Source organism: Xenopus laevis, chromosome 1S (assembly GCF_017654675.1).
Source record: "Xenopus laevis strain J_2021 chromosome 1S, Xenopus_laevis_v10.1, whole genome shotgun sequence".
NCBI lineage: Eukaryota > Metazoa > Chordata > Amphibia > Anura > Pipidae > Xenopus > Xenopus laevis.
Genome location: NC_054372.1, coordinates 7,612,964 through 7,632,079, shown reverse-complemented (window position 1 = coordinate 7,632,079; position 19,116 = coordinate 7,612,964). Strand labels below are relative to the sequence as shown.

Below are 19,116 nucleotides of genomic sequence, written 5' to 3'. Positions count from 1 at the left end.
GAAATTAAGGGGAAAAACATATTTTAAAATAGCATTGCGTTCTGGCTATTTTTGTAATAGAAGGTAAACTAAAGCAATTGTCAATCCCTTCCAGTTTTCCTCAAAGAAAAACTGTAAGAAAATTACCTGGGTCGCGGCGGCGTGTACGACCGCCACGCCGCCGCGCTCCTTCTCCGTCGGCTTCCGGGTCCTAGTGCATGCGCATTATTTAAAGGCGCAGGCGCGCTGGCGTAATGACGTCAGCGCGTAATGGCGCGAATTTCAAACTGTATTTAAGCCCATTCATTGGTACTGCTGGTTGCCCGTGATAGGATTTATCCTGTGGGTTTGCCTGAAGCCTTGTGCTGTTTGTCCGTGTTTATTCTGCTAGTTATCCGGTTTTTGACCTCAGCCTGTTTCCTGACGACGCTCCCATCTGAATCCTGACCTGTGCCTGTTACCCGACTACTCTATTACGCCATACCCCTTCTGCTTGATACCCGGTTTTGACCCTTGCCTGCCTGACGATCCTTGCTATCTGCCTGCCTCGACCCAGCCTGTCTGACTATCCTCTCTGCCTCATCCTTGCCTGTAACCGTGATCCTCGGCCCAAAAGACTCTAGATACTTGCCGTGCCCCATTGCCTGCAAGAACTCTAGCCTTGCCCACTCATAAGTCCAGGTGGCACCCCAGTAGGCAGAGGGCCTTCCCGAAGCCCAAAAGTGGTCACACATAATGGTGAAGAGAGCTCTGACCACGGTGCTTGGCTCTAGTTCTGGTATTGGGTGCCGGCCGTGACAAAAACCCTCTGCTCATTTTAAGCCATAGAAAAACTTGCTTGTTCAGACTAAGGAGCAGATTTGTTGATATTTGTAGGAATTCTGAATCAATTAAATTATGCATTTAAAATTGCTATTAACATTGAATCTTCAAGGGACCCTATCTATTCCGATTTGTTAATGATCAATCACAGAACCGGATTTCAAGAATATACACCCCTAGGCCGCATGGCTTGACCTCCATCCCAAACTGGATCTCCCCTACCATCTCAGTCTCGCTTTCTCCCTGCTACCCTTGCTGCTCTTCCTTCTACATGATCGCTCCACTGGGGACTGGATGGCCAGTCAAACAACTGTCAAATCTCCCACCCAGTTCCTGGTAGAGAAGCAGCCAGTTGGCTCCAAGGTTTTGTCTCCCTCGTCCTGGGCCAATGTGGCCTTTCCACAAATTCGGACTTGATCAAGCATTGCAGTGATAACTACTAATGATTATTACAAAATGAGTCCTTCTGTAATGATCAACCCATCACCAATACATAATACAATTTGATGAGCCAACATGGACCAACATGGGCTAGCAAAGGCCCCCAACATGTATTGATCTGCATACTTTTAAATAATCAGATACTTGAAAACAAATTGGCCTTTTGTGGACATTACAAGTCATTGTAATGTTGTTTACCCCACCCCACTCAAATTTCTAGTTAGATTGACATATAGATGATGGAATAATGAATGAAGATAGAGTAGATACCACACACACATATAGATATATATATTTATATACACACACAGGTATGGGATCTGTTATTCCAAATGCTTGTGACCTGGAGCTTTCTGGTCTTTCTGTAAATTGGGTCTTCATACCTTATGCCTATTAGAAAATCATGTAAACATTAAATAAACTCAATAGGCTGGTTTTGCTTCACATAAGGATTAATTATATCTTAGTTGGGATCAAGTACAAGTGACTGTTTTATTATTATACAGAAAAAGGAAATAATTTCTAAAAATCTGGATTATATGGATAACATGGAGTCTATAGGAGACAACCTTTCAGTAATCTGGAGCTTTCCAAATCACGGGGTTTCTGGATAACTGATCCCATACCTGTATATATGTGTATGTATAATATATAACAGGAGGATCAGCATGGGTTTTCTATATAAATTACTATTATGATACAGCCTAGCGATCCTTGTCCGTGTCCTATATTTCTTGAAAGCACCCAATTCTAAACATGAGGGATGTTTCCATAGCAATGAGAGAGGTTAAAAAAATAACAGACTCATCTGAGCTGTGCAAATGATACCAAGTAGATAAATTCACTTAGAAAAGCACCCGGTGGGGGTGTAGCTGTACTCATTAATATTCTATACATTACAAAAAGACCCCTTATTTGGACATGCCCTCCACCCTGTTTCCAAACATTGCAGATAATAAATACCATCCATTGCTAACATGTCCCACATAGCACAAGTACGAGGTCAGTAGTCACAGGCTTTTGTAATTTTGAAATGGTTCTATTTGAGGTTCTGTTCCTGCCAATTAAGGTGGAGCTATTCAGAGTCTAGGAGACTGTTCCTCACGTATGTGATATGGCTGTGTTACATGTCCATTCCTCAAAGATTTCCCCTCTAGAGCGTCTGTAAAATAGACAAAGTTAAGGCCTTCAGGGCAATGGCATTTGCAGCAATATCTGGCATTTTTCCTCACTGAAAATGCTGTGTCACGTCACCTGAGATCACATTCATATTCAAATAAGAAAAATAAACTAACAATAAATCATTTTATGAAAGAAATTTAATGGACATTAGTGCCTCCATGTGGCTGGTACCTAGGACAAGACGGGCCCTAATCTGATGCATTTAGCCTTAGTTATTACTATGCCAGGTCTTTGATTAAATTGCCTTTGAATCTATTTTCTCATAAAGGGAAACTTTCCATGTATGTAAATCCGTACCCAGAACACAAGTCTATAAATCTGCTCTCGGATGGGATCTGCATCCATGAACAAAGGTCTCAGCGACATTATTGCATTTACCACTGCACTGATTTATGCCCAAATGATTCTTCTGCTCTGCAAATAATTCCCTTCCCCTCGCTGGAGTCTTTAGTCCCTGCCAGCCACTTGTAGCGGAGCCAGAGCGGCAGCGCAAGTTTCATTGGGTGCTCCCTGCGGTAGACATATGTGAGCTGCAGGCAATGTTTAGCTTTGGCACAAACAACCGACACAAAGAGATTCAGTTCCCGTGGCTCATAATTAATAAGGAAACAACAAAATAAAGAATGAGAAGAGGCTACAGGCGAGCGAGCTCCAAATGCAAGCCAGGCGAGGATGCTTTCCAGAGTCTGGTCTGTTGAAAATTAGAGTTTATTATGCTGCACAAGCTGGGAAGGGGTTAAGTCAGCAGTCAGATAGGGCCAGAGACACAGAACAATGCAATGCAAAAGGCCTGAAGTCCCCTAATAATATCTAAATATATCCAGCAACTAAGCAACTTTTATCTTTAAAGGGCATGTAAAGGCAAAAAAAAAATCTTAAATGAAAAAGAAACCTATCTCCATTATACTTTAATTAAAAAATGTGTACCATTTTTATAAGAAACCTGACTGTATGCAGTGAAATTCTCCCTTCATTTACTGCTGTGGATAGGAATTGTCAGACGGTCACTAACTGCTCTGCAGGGAAACAATCATACTTATGAACAGCAGGGGGAGCCCCCGCCTTACTTCCCAGCCATGCAGAACTCAAGCAGCTTTGTTTGTTTTCCTGTAGAGCAGTCAGTGACTGTATAGAGATTTGTATTGGATTTTATTTTTGCCTTTACATCCCCTTTTCTAACTCCAGCTCCAGCTGCAGGGACAAAGATCATGGAGCCAGATTTAAACAAATAAACTTTGATTCTATTTGGAGTATTATTTTGCTGCAGCCACTGGTTCTGCAGAGTTGGATAAAGTTTGTATTAAACAATACAAAAACTATAAAATCCACATTAGATTACATGACAACACAGGGCCCAGTGCAGTCTGTATATTCTGATTATTAATCAGTCTTGCTGTATCGACTTCTGGCAGATATTATCTGACTTGTGCTGCTTTGTTAATATATGATGATCCCTAAGCAGCGCAGACCACACTGAGCATGTGCACAGTCTTGGTCTTGCAAAGATGTATAACAAAGTTACAAGATGGTGACCCCCTATGGCCAACTTTGAAAGAATAAATCATTTGTTTGATTAGGTTTGTGGTGCAGTAAGTTCTTGTTTATGCTTAGTATACAAAATACAGCATTTCTAGCTTTATTCTATTTTAGACTTTACTTCCCCTTTAATGCTATGATGCCCTTTAATGCCCTTACAATCTAAAGGAACGGGGAACAACAGAAAGAGTTATAGATAAGAATTAGCGCTGAGTGTTTATGGAAATGGTTGTTGAACTTTTTCAGTCCAAAACCCACCTTGAAGGTCCAACCGCAGGGTCCCCCTTAGCTCACAGCAACGTTATAATATCTTATATGTCATTCTGCTCAAGAATATCTTGGGCAAAAAATATGTTTTAATCCTAAATATACCCTTAATTAACCATCAAGCTGGGCTTTAGGTGTATCTAGCACAGCCAGGTGTATCTAGACATTGCCTCCAAATCTTAATCTATTTGGGATTTAGACGGAGCCCTCCTGCCACTACTCCACCCCCACACACACACACAAACATACTGCTTCCACTCCACTGCTTCAGTCTACTTATAATAACAATAGCTTGTGGCAAGGAATTTCAGGGACAGAAGCTGAAGAAAAATGTTGTACTGGAGAATGGGATGAATGGCAGGAGAAGAAAGGTGAAGATCAGAAGCAGAGGGTAGGGAGTGCATATTGTAATTAAAGACAAGAATTAGGGAGGGGTTCCACTGTTGATGCTCTTTTATGTAAGTGTTAGGGGTGTGAATTCATTGGGACTTAGACACAAGTGGAAAACTCTAGAAATTTAACCTTTTGAACCCACGAGCAACATTCAGAAGAAAAAGGAGTTGGGGAGTAACACACGCATGAAAAATATTCTTGGGGTGCCAAATAAGTGCTGTGATTGGCCATTTGGTAGCCCCTATGTGGATTGTCAGCCTATATTAAGGCTGTGTTTGTCAGTACACCTGGTTTTTATACAACCAAAACTTGCCTCCAAGCCTGGAATTAAAAAATAATCACCTGCTTGAGGCCACTGGTAGCAACATCCAAAGAGGTTGGAGAGTAACATGTTACTCACGAGCTACTGGTTGGAGATCACTGCCTTAATCCAACTGTTTTATTCTGGGTGTTTGTGTTATCGAATGGTACAGACCTTGGCTATTGGTCTTTGAAGAAGGTCACATGACCAAAAAAATTGAAAAGTTAAAAAAAAGAAGTTAATTGTTTTTTTTCCCGTAAAGCCCTGTGCATTGACGTATATTTATTATCAATATTTTAAACCCCCACAAGTGTATTATTTTCTTAGCAGAAGAGTGTGCTCCTCTATGCTCCCTGGGTCATGTATATATATATATATATATATATATATATATATATATATATATATATATATATATATATATATATATATATATATATATATACTGTATACACACACACACCAATAAATGCAAAGCCATTAATGTATAGTGTAATTAATACTACTTAATTCTCTGTGAAAAGATTCTGACGTTAGTTCTTCTTTCTTCTCAGTCTTCATCCCCACAGGGGACAGAAATAAAGCACCCGGTGGGATACTGAATTGCAGCAGTGTAATTAAACTGCACAAAATGTGATTTATTGACAATACAGCACCAGGGGAGAGAGTGGCCTGTCTCATACCTCATACACTTTATCATGGCACGGCAGAGGGGTCATTGCATCGTGTTAACCCTTGACGCATGTTACAAACAATATAAATACAAAAGAAAGTCTTTGGGATGCTGCAATGTAATATACAGTGTTGGGTCAGTGCAGTAGAAAAGGCGGACGACAATTGCCCTCTTTGGAATGACAAACCTGACCTGTACAGCAAGTAAGACTGGAGAACAGTGAAGTAACTATAGAGTAAGCAGAACCAGGGGCCTAAGAACAGAGGGTCCAGACCACAAAGTCTGCTGTTAGAGAGATACCCCTCCTTAGTCACTGGGAGTAGGGGATGCGAGTGGGTGGGGAGCAGGAGGGCAGGTAGACATAGTGGTGGGTGTCGAGCCCTCTGCAGATTTTTTTAAGAGGGGGCTAACACCCTGTTATTACTCCACTGCTGGAGTGCAAATGCTGAGGCTCTAAGGGGACAACATTTCTGCCCCAAGGACCCATCTACGTCACACTTGCTCCCAATGGATTTTGGTGCACTGTGTTGAGTAAGGTGCTCCTTAGCTTGCTGAGTTTGTGCAACTGAATGACCAAGGGGACACAACGGCGGCACTAACCCCCATAACTTATGAATACAATGCTGGGAGTGAAAACGGCTGAACATTCAGGGTCAATCAGTAGGGCAATATGCAGACACAATGCAGCTTTGTATTTCTTTTTTGCACTTCACACCCTGCCTCAAATTTTGCAAATGACGTCCTTCATCTAAGATGCAAAACCATTATACCAGAAAACTGCAACTGCACATGGAGTCAGGTTAACAGAGGCATTGGGCGCACCGTGCCAAATACATATAGTGCACCATCTTGCTTTTAAACTCTAACGCTTGCCCCTTTTTGTAACACAATAAAAAAATCCAAATAATGTGGTTGCTGAAAGGCTTTTGGGTAAGCCCCATTCCGAACACAAAAAGCAACAAATCAGTCTTCTTAAGGGCAGGATTCCATGGATGATTCAGCCGCGATCAGGCACACTGCGCAAAAACTCAGGCATCACGGAGGATGCAACGGAAATAAGGTAAGTAATGCTATTGTCGGATCGTGTCGCATTGTTGATGCGACGCCACACGACGCAGATGCAGATGCATCGGGCAGCACCTGCGTTTTTGTACAGCGTGTCGGATTGTGGCGGAATCATCCGTGGAGTCCTGCCCTAAAGCTCCCCATAGACGCGACGATTCTTCTTGCCGAACGACCAATTTTAGGGAAGTCCGACCAATCCTTCGAAATTATCATGCGGTTAGTGGGATTCGAACGATCGGACATCTTACGATTTTTCAGCTGACATCTGTCAGGAAATTGATCGGCCAGGTCAAAAAATCTTTGTCGGTCCCAGTGCAATGTATCTATGTTTGCAGGGCCAAGCAGGCAGCTCCCTTTTGTTTTCCTGGCAAATTGGTCTTTTTAGTTGATGGTCAATTGGTACTATCGTTCTGAGAAGATTGTGGTCTCACGATCAGGATCTGATCTTTTAAAAATCTCAACATCTATGGCCAGCTTAAATCATTAAATGTGGCCAGCGCCGTTTCTGGGGAAGGAGCCGCCTGAGGCGGCTCCTGCAATGCCGCCCCCGCACCGACTTACCTGTCGGGAGGGGAGACAGGAACACGATTGCGGAGAGCGCAATTTCGCTCTCTCGCAATAGTGCAGCCGAATTTCCGGTTTAAAAACCGGAAATTCGGCTCTTAAAGGTGCAGGAGCGGCTTTTTGCCGCCCCTGGAATCCTCTCTGGCGCTGCCGCCTGAGGTGAGCGGCTCAGCTCGCCTCATTGGCGGAGCGCCCCTGAATGTGGTCCAGTGTAATTGATTCCCCAATGCACTTCACTTCCAGCAAGTCCTTGAAAAGCATTAGGAGCGGACTGGCTGGTATTCCAGTATTAACAATAGAAATGTATTCATTGCTGCAGAGCTCTGCAACCGGTGTCTCTTCAGTTGTTGTTGTACAGGTATGGAATCTATTATTCGGAAACCCATTATCCAGAAAGCTTCACATTATGGAAAGGCCGTCTCCCATAGACTCCATTTTATCCCAAAACCCCCCCAAATTTTTAAAAATGATTTCCTTTTTCTGTGTAATAATAAAACAGTAGCTTGTACTTGATCCCAACTAAGATATAATTAATCCTTATTGGAAGCAAAACCAGCCTATTGGGTTTATTTAATGTTTACATGATTTTCTAGTAGACTTAAGGTATGAAAATCCAAATTACGGAAAGAACGGTTATCCGGAAAACCTCAGGTCCGGAGCATTCTGGATAACAGGTCCTACAAATCCCATCATCCCTTGCACAGAGGTTGTGCAGCATGGAGCAATGTCTGTTATACAGCATATCAGCACTATATTTATATTAGTTCTTTTCTTTCTGTGACTGACCAGAGAAATCATCAGAATCCCATGACATGTACATTACCCATAGAGACTGCACTATTAGCCAAATTAATCCAGAGCCTTCTGGAACTTGTTACTTGTAATTTATGCAGAGCAGGCCGAACGTTGCTATGATTAGAAACCTGCCCTGCTCTTGCGCCTTGTTAAAACATCCAGAAACAAATAATATAAAGCTTGCCATTTTTTATTGCAGAATGCAATGTATTTATTTTTTTCTTTTTAATGTAGTAGTAGTAACCTTCTCGCATACAGATGCTTTTAATCAGCAGTCGAGTTTTATGGTGTACAAGAGTGCCCTCGACTGGAGAATTACGGAAATGCGGTGATTGGAAGAAAATAATTTAAGTTGGATCTTCCTACAGAATGGAAGCTTTTTTTTTCCTGAATGCCGGTTGGATGCAGGGAGTTTCAGCTTAAAAGCTGGAGGACCTCAATGCACATATCTCTGGTCTAAATTGGAAATTTTTTTTTTTAGAAATTTAGAAATTTTAGAAATTAGATTTGAAGGGGGTGGGATACCGGGCAGATAGCAGAGTGGTATAACTTGGAATATCACTGCTTGTATTAGAAGAAGGATTTTGCCTTTTGGGCTTCCCAAGTGCCTACACAGATGTCCCATCCAAACTTCCATCAAATTCGAAGGTACCATGTGATGTTTCCTTTTTGTTTTACTGATATTGACACCATAACAATACCTTTTTTTTTCAATTTCTCAATACAACTCAATTATAGAGTTGACAACTTTTTTGGAGGAGAAAAACGGTCTATTTTTTTCATAACGGTCTATTTTTTTCATAACTTTGGCAATGAGCATCATTTTTTACGTCCACGCTGGTAACGTTCAAAAGCCTGGTCCGACTGACTATTCCCATAGAGTTTGTATCAGGAGATCCGAGTGTCTGTTCTTATCATTAGGCACTCCCAGAATAAATGGTGTTACACACAGTGTGTTTAATCTAATGGGACCCAGTTGCTGGCTCATATTGTCTAGATCATTATAAAGGAGGATACCCATAACTCACACATAACAGTTCCTCTTATAAGTGCAAAAGTTACTGCTGACTGAACCAAACACCGCGGCTACTTGAGCTGCAATCCATAAAATAAGACGGATATTTTGAATCCTGCCTCCTTGTAAAATGCTAGTGGTTCGGTTCATCTGTTACTAATTTGTCTTTGTTTGTCTAATAGATATTTGTAGGTTAATCAAGAGCTTCTGCCTCTGTCTCTCTTCGACAGTAGGTAACGCTCTGTACCATAAAGGACAAGTATCTATGTAATAAGTGCACTGTTACTGTGTCCAAACTGCTCAGTGAACTGAATTCAATTCATTTTTAACCATTATTATTATTATGAACAATAGGTAATTAAGGTATGGTCCTCAAGCAGACCACAACAACAGACTTTATCAGGGCCTGGAACTAGGGGTAGGGAGAGTAGGCACCTGCCTAGGGCGCAATCATGGGGGGGACACACTTTTAAGGGGAATTTCTTTTTTTTAACTCTGGTATGCTTAGCCTTTAATAGTTTTTAAACTTTATAAACCGCCTGTTCCAACTCCCTCTTGCCCATTATTTGTACTGCGGGTAGAAGCACTCCCCACCTCCCTCTTGGCTCCTGCTGGCAAAGGTACATATTTGGGGGCATTTTTTCGGATATTTTGGCTGATGCTGGCACAGGTACAGATTGGGGGCAATATGAGGGATTGGCTGCTGCTGGTTCAGGTACATGGGGCAATATGGCGGCTGTTGGCACAGTACACAGATGTTTGGGGCAATATTGTAGATTGTTGGCTGCTGCTGGCACAAGCACATATTTGGGGGCAATATGATGGATTTTTGGTTTATGCTTAGACAAGTACATATTTGGGGGAAATATTGTGGATTTTTGACTGCTGCTGTCCTTCTACCTTGGCCCGGCCCTGGACGTTATCTTGATCTCCTAGATAAAATGAAGTTAATGACTGTATAGTCTAGCATAAAAGCACCTATTGATGTTAATAATAACCAAAAATAGCTATCAGTTATAATAAGGAAAGCTGGGACTAGAGCCCCCTCTGAAGCTGAAGAATTAGAAAGAAGCAAGCAATGGAGGATTAGTGTTGCATGGCCACCAGAGGGCACTGTTGCATGACAAGGTTTAGTACAGGTATGGGACCTGTTATCCAGAATGACCTGGGTTTTACAGATAATGTATCTTTCTATAATTTGATCCCCATACCATAAGTCTACTAGAAAATAGTTTAAAAATGAAATAAACCCTACAAACTGGTTTTGCTTCCAATAAGGATTAATTATATCTTAGTTTGGATCAAGTACAGGGTTCTATTTTATTATTACAGTGAAAAAGGAAATAATGTTTTAAAATTGTAATAATTTGGATAAAATGGAGTATATGGGATATGGCCTTTCCCTAATTCAGAGCTTTCTAGATAATGGGTGTCTGGATAATAGATCCCATACCATACTATGACTGTGTGTCACCATATACGAGTACCATTACACAGAGATATGCCCTTTTTATGTACAGAACAAACTATGTCAATATGTTTTAACAACCTGCTAGAATATTATGATGTATTTGGAGTCTATGTAAGATGTATGTAAGATGTATGTAAGATGTATGGAGCAATACATAGATATACAACACTACCCATTTCCTGCCAGGAGAAGAAGAGTTAATTGTTCATGGATATGGCCTAGTTGCATCACAAAGCAGAAACCAGACTAATTAGTAGTCTATTTAGCAGCCCACATCTGATGAAACTGCAGACATAAATCACACATAAAATTACCTATCTCTGAAATGTCCTCCTCCAGCCCCCAGCGTCTAATGGCTCTGAGTACTTTGTGTAACGCTTATCCTGCATGTCCCATAAGTATAAATGGCCATTAGAGCTTCATCTATACATCTTGTGTGGTTAAATTACTGGTCTCTAATGCCCATATTTCCATAACCTTGCCTCTCTCTCTCTCTTAGAGCTTCTTGTGTAGAACTACTTTCTCTTATCATAGCCACATACTTCCTTTATGGTTCAATTAAGTGAAAACATCTCAGGAGACAAATTACAGTGATAAAGAGAGGCTCTTAAGTGCCCAACCTTTCCTTATCTGTGTTTTATTTTATTTGCCAAACTTGGTTGCACAAGAAATATTCTTATAAGAAAAGGGTTGGTGTTCCACTTGTATGTCCAGACTGAAGCCCCTTCTGCTGTTCTTGAATTAAAACTTCAAGGGTATAGAGTATATTCAGTAAGTATGCTTACAATATACTTTAAATCAGTTCAGTGTCATTGATAGAATAAACTTAAAATTAAACAACCAAATTGTTTTGAGCCCCAGTGATAGCTCTACGCTGGTAATGGTCTAGAGTGGACACTTGGAGTCTTCTGTAGAAGACCTAAGCTTGTAGCAGAAAAAACAATAACATTAATTTTCAATTACAAGGATTATAAAAAGGTAAACAGAAATGGAGTCCAAACAATAATTTTTCCCTTTTTTGGATACTTAGACTTTCTGCTAAACTTCCTTGCTTTGTTATTTATTACATATTTATACAAGCCTCATTTAGACTGATGGACAAGCAAAATAATGTGCATATTAATTTCCCAAAATGATACTGACTATTAGGTTGTGTTCTCTTAACAATGTAAAAAACAAATTAAGAAATTGTGACACCTCCAACTAATAATGAGTTCAGAATTTAGCCAGCCTGTTTATGGTCCATTACTGATGACTTAAAAAGAAAAAATGTGAACTTGGCTCAGGTACAAACAAGGTAATCTATGTCTTTGTGGCCCCTTCTGATGACCTACCTGACCTATATCTGCCCAAAAATTTGCTAGCTATTTATGGAGGGGAGAAAATTCTTATAGGTGAGTTCCCTTTATGTAGCCCACTCCAAACAGATCTTTATAGGCCCATATAAGGATCTGATATGGCATGCATGTGTGCAGCCAAATCAGAGAATGAGCAAATCTGTTTGTGTATGGCCACCTTTAGATTAATTATTTTCATTTGATCTGTATTCTTAATCTTTCATAGCACCCCCAAGGAGTTTCCCAAAGTAGGGAATGGGGTGACCCAACCTGAATGCCAGGGAAACATTTGAAATGAATGGTTATTTTGCGTCCTAGGTATTCCCCTAAAGGTCAATAAAGATGAGATTTGAGGTTGAATTAGAAGTCTGTATATAACATTATAAAGCCTTGTTTTGGACCACAATTGTTAGTGCTGCATATAACAATAGATGGAAATTTGTATGATTGGATATTTCATTAATACCCCATGTGACCTTTTTTACTCCCTATTATTAAAGCACCTTGACTAAAGTATTTGTCAACTTATTTTCACTCCTTAGACATGGAAAATATTGTTTTCAAGTATCTGCTGCCTTTTTGTAGTGAAAAAAGAGGTCTATGGCCAAATGAGGCACGGAAATGGGGGAATGTTAAGAGATATTAAAGTCTAAGTTAGTCCTACAAGACAAGCTAAGAATAAAAATGGCAGGTTCAAAGTTTTGTAGGCTTAACCATGCATCGAGTCCATTGCAAGATGTATATATACTCTAGTTTGAGTTTTCTTTGTCTTTGCAGTGCAGGGTGGACTTACTGAGAATGATGGAGAAGTGTTGTTCAAACAACAGCTGGAGAGCCAAATTAAGCAGAATTCCTAGACTGGGTGTATAATATTACATCTGAAAGTAATTATAGAACAAGTGACTGTACGTCTACAAAACAGATGCATGTCAGGCTTTTCATACTTAGTCTCATCAGTCACACGTTCCCTGCTAGAACTTCCATTTTTTTCCTGCTTATAGGCTGGATACCTGTCACCATTTTTATTAGTCCCAGCTGAAATTTGAATTAAAAATGGCTGCGGGAGAGTAAATACCAGCTGATAAAAGGGAAACATCATTTTGCATTTTCATGTGTCAAATGGGATTTCAGAGAGGTTGCTGGAGACAGTTTACTGCTAGGAAAATTGGAAATTTATGATGTTTACTGTATTTATGATGGGGAGGATGCTCCATTTATTTTTACTACACGAAGCAGCAATGTGATAAAATTGCATATTCCTTTAACAAGCAGTTACTTTACTAAAGGAAAACAAGTACAGTATTTTTAATATCAGAAAATATTGACAGTTTTAGTAAAACTCAAATAAGTAAACAGAAGAAAAACAATTTTGTAATGTAGCCTATAGGGAACCAGAATAAGGGGGCTTTGACCTGAAGTCTGTTATAAAGAGTCTTCTAGGCTGTTTTTCGTAAGACATAAAGCCTTTTTATATATCTATATGGCTTACAGTGGCCTCCAGCAGTGGATAGACTACACAAGAGATTTCTGGGAAATCGCACCTAATATGAACCCAATAGACATATTTTAGCTTTATGTGCTATAGACACATGGATTAAATAGATCTGCCCACTATATACAGCTAAGTCTGGCAGATTCCACAGAGAGCTTTCCTGGAGCCATGTTTACCTGCTGAATTGAATGCGTCAACTGATAAAATAAAATGCTGGATTGCTAGACTTAAACCCAAGGTTATACAAATCATTGTGCAGCAAAAATCGCTCCCTTTTTCTACCTACCTTGAAAAATAAATCCTGAGTAAAGGACTGACCAGATAAATTAAGTATGGGAAACCCCTTTGCTGGAAGCTGGAAGATTCTTCTCAGAACTAGGTCTATAAAATATGTATAAATCTAAACAATCTAGACCTCTACTTTTCTTCTAAGTATTCAACTGTATTGTTTATTCTTTATTGGATGACAAACAATTAATGCCTAATTAATTCTTTCCATTCAGATATTTACTGTATTATGTTAAGGTTACATAAGAAATACTTAGTTGTTTGTTAAGTATAGCAATATACATTTTCTCAAATCAATATAAAGGTAAGTAATATTTTCAACGATACAGAATGCTAATGATGCTTTTATAGATGTAGTTCTTGTGGGACAACATCACTAAAAGTAGACCCCGCATTAGTAAAGTATGGGCGCTCCTGCATTTGAAATTTGGAGTAACCATCAAACCACTTGGCTTCTTTTTTTGCTTCAGCAATTTTCCCCAATTGTTCTTGTTATTGGCCTGAGACTTACAGCATGAGTGCTCTACTTGCAGCAGGGAAAATAGGATGCACTGATGGAGTAAACTTTAATAAAAATTTTAGAAAACATGGTCGGATCATTAAGTTGGGAGCCTAATTTATCAAATTCCGGATTTTTAAATAAAAATAGTCCAACCAAACTAGAATCCATGATTGGACCATATTTATTATTAAAAGAAGCACAATTTAATCGGATAAGGGACAAACTCGATAAAATTGAGTGAAAATCCGAATCGTACAATTTTTATCAGATTTTTTTCCTGAATCAACACTTTTTGTGTTTTTTTCTCCGAAAAGTCCAACATTTTCAGATTTTGCCTGAAAAGCCTGAAATAGTCAGATTTTCAGGCTAAATCCAGCACAGACCAGAGAAATTTACAAATAGGATAGGGACCTCTCTCATTGACTTATATACAACCTGGGCAGGTCTGAGAGGATTTTTGGAGGGAGGATTTTTGGATTCTGACTTTTTTCATCCTCGTGGGAATAGTAAAAAATTCGGAAAAAAATTTCAACTAAAAATATGGATTTTATAGTAAAAAAAAAAACTAGAATTTTTTGGGGTTTTGACATTCTGACTTTAATAAATAACACCCTAAGAGTCATGAAAAATGCTCTAACAGCTACCAGGGCTGGAACTAAGCATGCATCTACAATGCAGTTGCAGAGGGGGTGCAGTTCCCAGAAACAACTGGCAGCCAGGGAATTGAGCAAGTGACAGTTGGAGGTAGAGGATTTAACAAACTGAGGAGGTGTGGAGCAGGTGGTGGTGGGAGGAGGGCATTGTGGTGCAGGCAGGCAGGTTGCAGGGTACAAATAATACTTGGCCATAATACTTGGCCTGGCTCAATCAAATTCCCTTTTGAAGCTCAGTTTTATGGTTTTCAGGAATTTCTAGTTTGCACATGTTTGCTCTCCTCAACCATGGCAGGGTGGCAATAGAACATCTGCAACAGTTTGGTGGATGTCTAACAGTGGTAGTACTGTGGTTGCCTTATATCATGAACACTCTATTTGCAATTAGCAAGCCGATAGGGGGTTATAAATATAAAACCCGATTCCCTCAACATCCTCCATTTCTAAATGTAATTAGTGCCTCTGAATATTAGGATATTGCAGTCAGCGACACATACTCAGGTCTGGCTTCAGTGAGGCATCCCTTTAATTTCTGTTTCTGATTTGCCCGCGCCTCCTGAAGAGGAGCAGCATTTCTTTGCTGTGAAGGGTTTCCAGGAGTATCTGCATTTGAGTACCAGGAACTGTAATATCCTAACAAAGATACCAAGTGAGTGAAATTGATGCTTCATAATCTCTGTGATGATAAAGTGTCAGTCGAGATGCGAAACAAACCGGGCTGTAGAAATTGCTTTCTCTCTGTCTCTCTGTAACAGCATGAGTTGAATAGTAACATTCTTATTTATCTAGTGGGTGTTTATTTAGAGGTTAGAGCAGACAATGTACATTGAAACAGAAGTGTTTAACCCTTTCTCTAAAACATTTACATGATGGCAGTTTTCTTATGGCACCTCTAACGCCCAACATGGTCCATTTGCCATAATTTGGAGCAAACCAGGCAGATCAGCCTAGGGACTTGTTCTTGGGGTGTTGAGATACATGTTGCTAGGATAGGTTGTTAATCTAACAGAAGTTCCTGTATGCTTAAAATTGATGAAAGGGCATAATTTTCAAGGGCCCCTCTTATAACTGGTGTAGTGGAAATTCAGTTATCAGAGACCACGAGAGGTAAAAATATAAAGTTTATTTGACAAGAGCTCATTGGATTCTGAATGCACAAAGAGTAAGAACCCCAAACTTAGGGGTCGATTCATTAACTTCGAGTGAAGGATTCGAAATAAAAAAAACTTCGAATTTCTAAGTGTTTTTTGGGCTACTTCGACCATCGAATGGGCTACTGAACCTTCGACTACGACTTCGAATCGAATGATTCGAACTAAAAATCGTTCGACTATTCGACCATTCGATAGTCAAAGTACTGTCTCTTTAAGAAAAAACTTTGACCCCCTAGTTCGCCATCTAAAACCTACCGAACTCAATGTTAGCCTATGGGGAAGGTCCCCATAGGCTTGCCTAAGTTTTTTTGGTCGAAGGATAATCCTTCAATCAATGGATTAAAATCAAACTATTTGCGCTAAAATTCTCCGACTTCGATATTCGAAGTCGAAGGATTTTAATTCCCTGACGAATATCGAGGGTTAATTAACCCTCGATATTTGACCCTTGGTGAATCGGCCCCTAAGTTCTGTAAACTTGAGAACATATGACATGAGAACGTATTGGAGCAAAGGGAATTATTATCTCTGCACTTAGAACCAAGAAGGTGGCTCTGCCTCAAGGCCAGGGTACTAATGACCAAGACTTGCTTGAGAACAGAATCCATCCAATTCAGGGGGGCTCCCAGAGGAATCTGCATACACAAAATTGTATTCTATTTCACCGGGACAATACCATTTCTGCCCTATCCTAATTGGACGAACAAGTCAATGGGGTATATTTATCAAAGAGTGAAGTTAGAGATCTCCACGGTCTACTAGAATGAAATTCCACCACTCTCCATTAATTACTATGGGAATTTTTAAAGAGTATTTATCAATAGGTGAAAGTGAAAACTCATCCTTTGATAAATATAGCTTTCAAAATCCCATAGAAATGAATGGAGAGTGGCGGAATTTCACTCTAGTAGACCGTGGAGATCTCTAACTTCACACTTCGATAAATATACCCCAATGTTCCAAGTGTGTAAGCCGTTACTATTGAATATATCTGGTCGCTCCATAATGCCAGCAATAGTGATGGGTGAATAAATTCGCCAGGCGTGAATTCACGGCGAATATCAACTTTTTGCTGCCGGCTAATAAATTAGTGAAGCTGCAGAGAAAATTTGGTTGATGTGCACATAAAAATTGTTGTGCGTCAAAATTATTTTGACTCCCATTGACTTTAATGCATTTGGACATAATAGGTGCGCATATAGAAATAGCTGCGGGCATCGAAATCGAAATAATTTTGGCGGCTATTGTTTTGCAAATTTTTCGCTGTTTCACGAATGTTGCAGGGAAATTTAAACATTTTTTGGACAAACGAATCGGGACAAATTCGCCCATCACTAGTCAGCAAGTTATAACATTTCTCAGGACTTCAACAAATCTCAAGGGATGTCTATGTCACTGTACTGATCTGAGCTCTCACATCCTATTCATTAGACAGCTGTCCATAACACTGTCCTGTAAGTCCATGACATAAGAGAGAAGAGGCAATAATGTACATTAATATCATGTTCATTTATTTAATTTACTTTTTAACCTGTCATTTTTTCAAGTCAGATTTTATTGTGTTCAAGCCCAAAGAACTTCAGTAAACCAGAGCATTAGTAAAAGCACAGCCTATTAGCCAAGCACTCTCTCTCTCTCCAATTTGCAGAGCAGATTCAAACAAAAACTGTTATTGGAACTGAATGAGTAATTTCAAGGTTGGTACCTTTAACTCATTGTTCAGGGCAACAAAAGCAAAAAGCAGGTTTTTAACAGAACAATACCTCCTGAAATGTGCAATCAGAAGAAAAAAGTGCGGCTGAATGCCGAGTTCACATTTGTTATTGAAAGTTCATTATTTCACCCAGCGGCGATGCCGACTCTCAAATGATTTGATTTACAAATTTGTTCTGAAAGATGTTCAAAAATAAATGTTGATATACTGAGGCTGTTGCATGGATGGTAGGAAGGCATGTAAGGGGGAATGCATAAAGGATTTAACGGCTCACTTACAATGGGATGCAAAATTGAACCCCCCAGAAACCATATCTAAATAAAGTGTGCTAATACTCACTGTGCGAGTTATGTAATAAGATACATTATGTTTGCCCAAGTGCAATAGCCCATAGCTACCAAACTGCAGGTAGAATTGGCTCGTATGTGATCGTATTGGTTGCCATGGGTTACTGCTACTGGGCAACTGCTCTCTGAGTTGAGTGGGACCTGTAGTTAGCAGCTGCCCTTAGTAGGTGTTAACGTTAAGTTGAGGGCTACAGAAAACCTTGCAACCCATAAAGCAAAGCCACCCCAGAGGACACTAGTGATGGGCGAATTTATTCGTCAGGCGCAAATTTTCGTGATTCGCCGCCGGCAAACAAATTCACAAAACAGCCGCGAAAATTCGCTGGCGTCAAAAAATGGACGCTGGTGTCTGTTTTTTGGATGCCGACACATATTCGCCAAAAAAAGGACGCCGGCGTCATAAAAACGGATGCCGGCGCCGTTTTGCGAATTTTTATTGGGCAAACATAGTGCCTCTTATTACATAACTCACACATTGAGTAGGGGCACACTTTATTTAAATATGGCTTCTGGGGAGTTCAATTTTGCATCCCTTTGTAGTTAGCAGCTGCCCTTAGTATGTGTTAACGTTAAGTTGAGGACTACAGAAAGCCTTGCAACCCATAAAGCAAAGCCACCCTAGAGGACACTAGTGATGGGCGAATTTATTTAGACAGGCGCAAATTTGCGGTGAATTCTCGCGATTTGCCGCCAGCGAATAAATTTGCAAAACTGCCGCGAAAATTCACTGGATGCTGACGCATTTTCGCCAAAAAAACAGACGCCGGCATGAAAAAAAATGTACGCCTGCGACGTTTCACGAATTTTTAGCAGTTTCACAAATTTTGCATAAAATTCGCAAATATTTCAGTGAAGCAAAATGGCGCAAATTTGCCCATCGCTAGAGGACACTCATTTCTGGTCCATATGTCTCCTGTCTGTAGCACCAGCAGATATTTCATCACTGCAAACACAGAGGGGCACATTCTTGTTCTTCACTCAAGATGAGCCCAAGAATCACAGAACAGAAAACCGTATTCATATCTCTTGGCCCTCGGCCTCAGTAATATTAGCACAATAATTGGGAAATGACTACACTTGCACCACTATATCTCATCACACACTGCAGACAGGTCAATACAAAGT

At 40.0% G+C, this 19,116-nt stretch overlaps 1 protein-coding gene across 5 annotated transcripts in view; it reads right to left on the bottom strand.

Annotated features, from left to right (window-relative positions):
- LOC108706501 (catenin alpha-2) overlaps positions 1-19,116 on the bottom strand; it is a 922,761-nt gene that overhangs the window by 676,192 nt on the left and 227,453 nt on the right. The window contains exon 8 of one of the 5 annotated variants that reach the window (XM_018242985.2): positions 1,749-2,404. The exons of the other annotated variants lie outside the window; for them this stretch is intronic. Coding sequence (XP_018098474.1) covers positions 2,396-2,404 — 9 coding nt within the window. The 3' untranslated portion in view covers positions 1,749-2,395. Of the gene's footprint in view, positions 1-1,748; positions 2,405-19,116 lie in introns of those variants that run through there. 5 annotated transcript variants of the gene reach the window in all.